The sequence below is a fragment of the Aulostomus chinensis genome, chromosome 13 (assembly GCF_037954235.1).
Source record: "Aulostomus chinensis isolate RoL2024-O1b breed Wild chromosome 13, RoL_Achi_v1.0, whole genome shotgun sequence".
Lineage (NCBI taxonomy): Eukaryota > Metazoa > Chordata > Actinopteri > Syngnathiformes > Aulostomidae > Aulostomus > Aulostomus chinensis.
The window spans coordinates 24,910,565-24,919,574 of NC_141332.1; the positions used below are offsets into that span (position 1 = coordinate 24,910,565).

Genomic DNA, 9,010 nt, shown 5'->3' on the forward strand with positions numbered 1-9,010 from the left:
TTTCATCTTTCCTGATTAAATTGCAGAGTTGCATCATGTTTACTCACTTTTCGAGTGGGAGTATGACCTCTGCTGTGAGCAAATTAGAGTTTAAGAAGAAGAGGAGGAGGAGGAGGGGGAAGCTCCACCTATTTCCCCGATATGCCACAAATAGTAGGTGAAAGAGGAATGCCCACCTTTACTGCCACCTTTTAATTTCCACTCACTTGAATTATTCCCCACAAAACATTATCAGTGTTTCTGGAACAGCAAGAGATTTAACTGTCAAATTGGGATTTCTGGTTTTCTTTCTACGTGTCACACTTTTTAAGTGGGGCTAGAAAATGTAAATCTAGACTCTCTATTGCTTTCTTATTTTGTTGCACATGGAGAAGAGGAAACAGAGAAGTTATCTGCTCCACAAAATGGAGGTTATTTCTGGCCTAAAAAAAAAAACCTCATGTGTGATCAATATGTTTAATATACTCTTTCATTCATATTTTTTCACCAGGATGTTCTCTTGAGGATTTTTTTTAAAGAAGGCCTTCCTCCAAGTTAATGGTCACTGAGGAATCACTCCGTCAAAAAGTGTATTTATTACTGAAACAAAACAAAAGTAATCTGCTTTTTCCCCCCTGACTACTTCAATGATACAACACCTTTAAATTAACAAATCCTATTAGATAAAACTCATACTGGTACATTTTAGAGCAGAAACATAGAAAGCTCATCTGAGCATCCTCAGTCCGACCATGTTATCCTGTGAGTTTAAACTCGGGGCTGAGCATGACCTACCCCGACACACCTGCATCGTCAGTTAATCCTCATAGTCATTCGTCTGTAACAGGTAGGAAAAGCACAGACAATAATAAGTTATAGGCTTTTTAGAGGACATAAACCTGGTTTAAGCAATTTATTGACCCGCTACTGCAAATTAAAATTAGGTACTTAAGGATTTGGAACAGTAGAGCGGAGCAAATAAAACAAAAACAACAACAAAACTCCAGGCAGAAGCAGGAAGTCGACGTTCCGCTTCAGTTAACCCGCGGTGTAACAGTCGGAGCTGCCCAAACACCCGCTTTCCCCTCGGCGCGTCGTCCGTCGATCAACCGACAGTGTCCGCGGATCCATAGAGAGAAAGAGAGGCGTCGAGTTCGTGTTAAAGAACGAGTGAGTAAATGAAGCTTCGTGCCATAAATAAGAACTCGAATTTGACAGGAATGGCGGCGTTATAGTTTGTTCGCTGTGGTTTTCTAGGCGGGTGTCAAACGTTAAGCTACAGCATGCTAGCTGTCGTCCATTTTTGAGCGAACACGTTAGCCAAATATCCTTGACACCGATGGGGGCGGGATATTAAGTTTGTTCTACATTAAAAAAAAAAGAATTGTTAAAAAGTGTTATAAGTTCTCTCTCCAAGTGTCATTTTATATTTATATGATTTTGTCATGATGTAACAGAGGACGATGCCGTTAATGTATCTTAACAATTAGCTTAGTGTTAGCAAGTAATGTTTTGATGATGCTAATTGCCTTATTTGAAATTGCGCACAGTGGAAGTAACTATGGGAGTGTGTGTGTTGGGTAGTCGTCGTCTTAGTTGTTGAGAAGATGCCTGCCTGCACATTGAACACCATATTTACGTGTTTGTTGAGTGCAGGCATCCAACAGATACACACAATCCAGTAAAAGCTTGGTTTTCTGAACCTCAGGTTACGTTTTGAGCGGTTGGATTTGTTTCTTTGCGGTGTGGCGTGACAACATTGATGGTCAGTGTCATTTTAAGGACTTCTGGAAGTCTTCAGGCCTCACTTTGGGATTTTGTTAAGGTATCCGTGTTGCAAAGTGTCAGCACACTAACGGTCCTCCTGTTCTCCAAGGTCTCGGAGAAAACGTTGCCAAGATGTTTCCCGCTGGCGGATCGTTTCAGGGTTCCCGAGGAGCATGTTTTGCTAAAATTCTCATGAGGAATTTGCCTTCTTCACCATCAGTATTCACTGCTTCTCCGCCGCCACTGCCCAAGGAGCTGTCCAGAAACACATTTTGTTACGGTGAGTTGCAGAATGTCATTGGTTTGAAACAGACAGGACCTCATCAACATTGATAAGCTTTATATAACACCTGGTTAGATAGCGTAGCCATTTGTGGTTTTTAAACTTAATGTCCAAGTCTATATTGGTGTGAACCTGTGTGTCTTGATGTGTTTCTTTATTTCACCGGTTTAGGTGCTGCTGGCAAACCAAAGATCACACCCAAGATGATGATTGACAGGTACATGTCCGGTGAGACCAACGCTGTGTCTTTGCTTCATCAGCTCGCCCAGGTCATACCTTTCCACCTGGAATTGAAAGAGACTGTGACCCCAGGTAAAATGAACGGTGTGTGTGTGTGTGTGTGTTCAAATTCTTTTTACAGCCTTCCAGTTGTTAAGAAGCCTGTGTTTTGACATTTTATTCATATGATTTATGTCTTATAGCCTATTCTAAAAGTACTGCATTTCCTGATTGACTACTTATTAAAGTATCCCATTGGATGTGCTCCAAAGCAGAGAGGGAGGGCGACTATTGATGGGTGATATTTCTCCCAATTTGTGTATTTTTTTTAAAAATACTGTCCTACTGGTGCCGTGAGCTCACTAAAACTTCTTTTTTTTCACCGCTGCATCACTTTTTCTGATTCCATTATGCAGAAAGAGCTTCATCCAGCCGTGTGCTCACTTATCTACGGACACTAACTGTGGCATCGCTCATGAGTCGGTTCAAACAAATGCACCAGCTGGAAGCATACTGTTGCTATTTTTTAATTTCCTCATGTCTGTACTGCGTATATTTCTTTGTAGATTTTGCTGCTGTTATATCGCATGTTTACATGTGTATTATTGTATCTGTTTGCTGTGCTAACAACTGAGATTTCCTGGTCTGTGGGAGGAAGACGACTGTCTTTAATGGCCAGAAACCGGCCATGCAGTCAGAAGACTCAAGGGTTTTACAACAACTCAATTTAACATCAAATGTTTTACTGATTCACTTTTTGCTTGAGGGTCTTTTAAGTAAAATCAGCCTCCATACTGTTTGCTTATGATGACAAGCAGAGACTTGGCTAGTCATGGCTCTCAAATTCTGACTCCACCAGCAGCATCCACAGCCACAGTTGAGGATTTAGTAGGGAGTGATTTCTTCGACTCTCTCTGATTTGTGCAGGCAACGTTCAGGGGTTTTACTTTGCCTTTTGTGCGGTGATTGATGGGGTACAGCACAAGACTGGCATGGGGATAACAAAGAAGGAGGCTCGGCTCAAAGCAGCAGAGTTCGCCCTGCAGGATCTGCTGCCCGCCTTGGAAAGTCGGTCGACTGCCCTCCCTGAGTCACAAGGTCAGTTTACATTCCACTTTGTTATGATGCCCCCACCTCTCCTGTTTCAAAACCCGATTCTGTTGCTGTGTCCTCTTTTTTTTAATGCTTTTAAATTCTAGTGCTTTAGTGCTTTAAAACAGCTTTTTTTCTGCTCCTTGATGAAGATGTAAAGCAGTATTAGAAAAGAACACATTACATTTCCCTCCTTGATTGTTCTTTTCACCAGAAACCCCTCCACCGCTGCCTGTTAAAGAGGGGCCCTCCTTCTTAGATGTTCATCCTCACAGAGCCGTTCCTGGTAAGACTGAAACGTCTCTTGCCTTCATGGCAAAATCGCTTTGAATTCATCAGTTTAAACCAATTGTCCGTACTGAAAAGACATTTTGTTTCGTAGGGTTTGGTGAAGCATTTTGGGGGGGTGGAAATCCTGAAACGCATCAGAGCAGATGACGTGATTTTTGTCTTTGGTTTGTATTTTCTTGATTGGCAGAAAGGAGCAATTCCAACAACCTCCAGATTCCAAACACCATCAGAGATCAGCTCACCAAGTTGATGAACAGCCACCCAGAGTTCTCTGCCTGTGCCGGCACCACGGCAGCGTTCATCATTCAGACCTGTGAGTGTTCACAAAGATTAAACCTCCAGGGTGACCAGCTAAGATGGTAGGTTAGTCAAACTGTTCTGACTGCTCCTTTTTGTTTGGCGGGGTTAGTCTGTAACTGGTGGTAGTGACGTGTTGTGTAACTAGCTAGCATAAATTCACCTGGAGCGTCCAGACTAAGGTCTGGCTGATATTTCCTGGGAATTTAAAAGGAAAAGTCACATGACCAGAGTCACTACAGGTTTGTGTTCTGTTATAATTGTTGTAAGCAACCGCCAAGCTTGTTTAACGCTACTGTGTGAACTTCTGTCCAGCCAGTGGCTATGAGGTGGTGGCTCTTGGCACCGGAAATTTCAATACCAAAGAAAACGCATCGCCGACTGGACGCATTGTGCACGACTCCCATGCGGTGGTTAGTGCGAGGCGATCACTGATGAGGTTCGTCACCAACATGAATGTGTGTAGATCTTTGCATCCACACAAATATTGCCTCCTCGTTACTCTGTGATGCAGGTGTTCATGCGCCAAAAGCAGACATGTTGTAGGCTTTTATCATGACCGGGGTTGTCCTAGAAAATAATGGCTAGGGGGGCCTTATGAACATGTTCATAGATCAGTGTGTAGAACAACAAAAAATGATTGAAAATAATTTAAAAAGAACAAAACTACCTTTTTGTGTGATTCATGTTTCAAATTTTAAGTAAAATCAGTTGTCGGTAAAGATATCGTGTTGAAATGCGTCAGTCATTTTGCAGTACTTTTCAGTCTTTTGAATTTAGTTTGTGGGGCAGCTTAGATGACCTTTTCCAGAATGGTAATTCGTCCAGGTAGCAGTGTAACCACCATAACAATGAGCAAGAATGAAAGCATTATTCCCATGATCCATTTTTGTGTCGTCACCAGGTTCCTGTACAGGCACCTGCTGATGTTCTTCAGCAAAACATCCAACCTGACAAAAAAGTCAATCTTCCAGCAGAGTAGCAGCAGCGGCCTCGTCTGCCTGAAGAGCGGCATCACTCTCTACCTCTACATGAACCAGCTGCCGAAGGGTGCAGCCCAGATCCCCTCCAGGCTGTTAGTGTCAACGCGTGGTATTGAGCCAAAAAAACAACTTGAATCACAGCTGTTTTGCAGTAGTACTGATAATGTTCGCTGGCAATGTTGTTTTGCACTAAATCAAATGCCGCTGCTTTGTTGGCATTTATTCAATTCCATCAGCCTGTGTTTCCCATTTTGGGTAAACTATTGCTGCATGAATTCTACTGTTAGGAATGCAAACACGACATGCTTTTCATCAGCACTCTGCTTTATTCTCAGGCGCTTGAACCCGCTCTCCATATCAGCGTGGCAAGTCAACAATGACATCAGCCTCCACCTGTCCGTTGAGGGCAAGGTGCTGTACTTTTACTTTTCCTTCTGAGAGGATTCTGAGGCTGGTTTTGTGGTACACAAAGGAGAATTGGATGTTTCACCTGTTCACCACCTCATTGCCTCATTATTACTAAATGATTTGCCCTTTTTCAAGGTGTTCTCCATTTTCTCACCTGCCATTGAGCACTCTGCCTCCAAAGTGGTTTGCATGTCCACCTCAGACAAGATTACTCAGTGGCAAGTATTGGGCTACCAGGGAGCTTTGCTCAGCCACTTCATCGAGCCCATCTATGTCCAGAGTATCGTCCTAGGCAAGTCAAGTCCCACTCTGCTGGTAACGTCTCGTGATGGCTGAAATGTTTTCAGAGCTACAGTGTGGCTTTTCCTCTTCTGCGGTTGAGTTTATTAAAAACAACTGATGATGTACCACAATCATATTCCCCTCCAGGAGCTGTGGTGTACCTCCTAAAATTTCTCCACTGGTTTGGATTTTCTTTCTTTTTCCTGCTAGGTGATTTGGGCTGTAGTGATATCCACGGCATGGAAATTTCTGTTAACCAGCGTGTGGAGGGGATCACCTCCCAGCTGCCCATGTACTACTGCATGATGAGACCTCACATCAGCGTGGTGCCTCCTGTGGCCACCATCAGTGCAGACAGTGACCAGTTAACCCACAGTATCAACTGGAGCGAAGGCGACAGTTCCCTGGAGGTTGTGGATGGTCTGTTGGGCAGGACTGTAGAAGAGTAAGGATGAAGGTCATATTTTATGTGCAAGAGGCAATTTCTGCTTGAAGCTCGTCGTTTTGGTTTGTTTGTTTTTGTTTTCTTAAACTGTCAAGAGATTGACAGTGAGGGGAAAATTGGTGGGTTTTGATTGGCATCTCAATACATGTTGAACAATACAATGCATTTGAATGTATTATAATTTCACTTCTGCAAGGGTTAGCGGAGCCTTGATGCAGTGCAACACAACAGTGAATATTTGACAGTAGAATCAAGACAATAAATTACCAGTAGAAGCCATAATAACAAGAAGCCCAATTAGATTTACTACATATTAATATTAGTAATAATAATTAATAATTACCATTCACTGTGATCCAAAATCTGAGGTTAAGACCTTACTGGAAGTGTCTTAAGTAGCTGAATGAAATGTCATAAACTTAAAACAGTGAATGATTTATATCATTGACCGTTTTCATCAATATATGCAGTGAATAACATACTTTTACTTTTACTTTTTGGCACATTGGTATATTTTGTGTGTGATCATTTATTACCAATATGTCTTACAACGAGCTCCGCTGTTGTAGGTCTCCATTTAAGAGTGGCCCCTCTCTGGCAAGCCGTCTCTGCAAAGCCGCAATGCTGCACCGCTTCAAACTGGTGGCCAAGGAGGCTCAGCGGCAAGATCTGCTGGCCACAAAATCCTACAGAGAAGCCAAGGTAACGCAAGAGCTCCTCCCTGCACCTCTGACTGTGGCAAACACTCGTATTACAGTTTCAACAAACTGCTTCACTGAATCAGGTTTCGATTTGTCATTTCCAACTCCAGTCATGCAGCTCACCTTATTCTTTTAAATTTGTTCACCACACATACAATGTTTTTGATAGAAATGAACTTCCTGTTTATCAGTTACAAAAACCACAAGTGCTCTTTTATCACTCGTACGGCAAGGTGACAGATTGTTCACAAATTACTTAATATTTTCAGTGTTAGAACTTTAGAAGATGAGCACTGCTCAGCAGATGCAAGCCTGCTGCACTTGGGTTTATTTGGGTGTTTCCTTGTGTTAAAATGCAGGGACGTTCCTCCAATTCAGGAGACGAGATTTGGCTGTTATTATAGGATAAGAACTAAAAGGTTCTTGCATGAGGCCTAAATGACCAAAAAGTTAATCTTATATTCTTTTTCTCAATGTGCTGCACTACTTTCATACTATTTCTGCTTAACTTTTCTGCTTTGTTTCACGTTTTAAAATCAAAGTTCTGAATTCTTGTTGTTTTTGTCGTTGAAGAGGATGGCAAAGCCGTACCAGGAGGCCAAGAATGTGTTGAAGGCGTACCTGTTGCAGCAGGGCTTTGGTTCCTGGCCCGTCAAGCTTTTGGTTAGCGATAACTTCAGCATGTGAATAAAACCACATCGTTGGTCAATTTTGAACCAAATTTGTTCACAAATGTATGACCGAGGTTAAATTATGTGTTTCTGTTATGGTTTTAAAGGAGTTTCTTTCAATAACCGTAACCCTTTTTAATGTTTCGAGCGCTTTTGTACATGGGAATTCATGTCTTTGAACCGAAGGATTAGGTGATATTTTGAACTGAGTAATTCAGATATTGAAAATATGTTAAAAAAAAGGGCAATATTTTTTGTGAAACATCAGATGCAGCCCTGCCCTGCTTCCCTCAGTTGACAAGTTTGTGTCCGCACTGCCTACCGAGATGAGAATGTGCGATTTCCTCCTCGTGGGAATGGAAATGACGGTGTGTCCACAAGACCCTCCCTCATGGCCTTGGAGGCTCTGCATTATAAGAAGGAAGGGTTTTTTGTGATGATGACACAAAAGAGCTGAGTTTGGTCTTTCTGAAGTTGAACGTTGTGCTCTTCACTTCGATATTTTGATCCATTTTTGTTTTGGTTTACTGCTGTTAATGGTTGGGGGGGTGGGTAGGTGAGATGACACGCATGTCTTGCAAATATGTTTCAACTTCCACTAAAAGAAGCTGTTGTTTCAGTGTGTTAGTGTGTTGTGTTTGTGCCACTACTGATCTGCATCCATCAGCCTGTTGGCTGTGGTATTATACTCAACACAGAACATGTCAGTAGTTTAACCTTGGCTGTCTTTTACTGGTACATTTTGGTTTGTAACCCCGCATTTTTAGTGACGGTATCTTCTTGGTGCCCACTTCCTTTCCACGAGAGCTGCTATTGCAGCTAATCAGAAAAATGGTGCCGTGGCTAAACTTGTGGCAAATGATAGTGTTAAAATCTTATCAGGAGTGTGAGTGACATATCTGATCCAAAACCACAGATCGAGGGCTGAGTGGATTCGTCCCTCAGCCTAGAATCAAGCAGGCAGCGATGAATGATTAGTCGGGATTCGTGTGGACCTGATAAACATACAAAGACAAGTCAAGCTAATGATATTCAGTTTTGGAACACAGCTTTATGTGACCTTGGGTTCACACTGCAAGTCATGGGTAGCTTTGGTTGTCAGACGATCTTAAATCTAGACTTGTGTCGTGTGATGTCACTTTTGTGGGCATCCACAGAATTGTGTGAGTACACGGGTGGAGTTCTCGCTGCTGCTCAGATGTGCCCCCCTCCACCTCAACCCCCATGTAGTTGCAGACTTGATCTACCTATGTTACTACAGCCGGTGTAAGCATACAGGAAACTCTTGGGTTTCCTGTGTACGCAATGCAACACATTGAATATTGAACAGTCTTCTGAATGGAGTGGCTTTCTTCCTTCCTACCGAACAGAGGGAATTACCTGTGAGCCTGGTCCAAGGATCAAGCCGTGCCGTTGTACGTACAGTTCCAGATTTCTTACCTGATTTTGTCTCATGTAGAGCAGCATAACCACTGAGGTGTGATGCATCGTACCAAACCCTGATGGATGCACTGATGGAAAATATTTTTGGGCATTTAGTAAATGAAAAGATGCAGATGGGTTCTTTTTTTTCCACATGAAGGATTCTTGTA

At 42.5% G+C, this 9,010-nt stretch overlaps 1 protein-coding gene across 3 annotated transcripts; it reads left to right on the forward strand.

Moving 5' to 3' along the window:
- The first annotated feature begins 687 nt into the window (after positions 1 to 687).
- adad1 (adenosine deaminase domain containing 1 (testis-specific)) lies at positions 688 to 7,968 on the forward strand. 3 transcript variants are annotated; one of them, XM_086222271.1, is made up of 13 exons: positions 688 to 826; positions 1,856 to 2,026; positions 2,201 to 2,341; positions 3,176 to 3,346; positions 3,555 to 3,626; positions 3,819 to 3,944; positions 4,244 to 4,367; positions 4,833 to 5,003; positions 5,247 to 5,322; positions 5,455 to 5,611; positions 5,812 to 6,046; positions 6,616 to 6,748; positions 7,321 to 7,968. In XM_086222271.1, the coding sequence occupies exons 1-13, from the start codon at positions 766 to 768 to the stop codon at positions 7,432 to 7,434; spliced, it is 1,752 nt and encodes a 583-aa protein (XP_086078397.1). In that variant the 5' UTR covers positions 688 to 765; the 3' UTR covers positions 7,435 to 7,968. The 3 variants fall into 3 exon arrangements, with proteins under 3 accessions (XP_086078397.1, XP_086078398.1, XP_086078399.1); XM_086222272.1 differs by lacking the exon at positions 688 to 826 and adding an exon at positions 833 to 1,149 and having other exon boundaries at positions 7,321 to 7,967; XM_086222273.1 differs by lacking the exon at positions 688 to 826 and adding an exon at positions 1,601 to 1,744 and having other exon boundaries at positions 7,321 to 7,967.
- The last annotated feature ends 1,042 nt before the right edge of the window (positions 7,969 to 9,010 follow it).

Bases quoted from the DNA above. Each gene is read 5' to 3' on its own strand.
- adad1 (XM_086222271.1), top strand. From the start codon at position 766: ATGACCTACCCCGACACACCTGCATCGTCAGTTAATCCTCATAGTCAT. The intron at 5,323-5,454 runs GTGCTGTACTTT...CCCTTTTTCAAG, and splicing joins ACCTGTCCGTTGAGGGCAAG to GTGTTCTCCATTTTCTCACC. The intron at 5,612-5,811 runs GCAAGTCAAGTC...TTTTCCTGCTAG, and splicing joins TGTCCAGAGTATCGTCCTAG to GTGATTTGGGCTGTAGTGAT.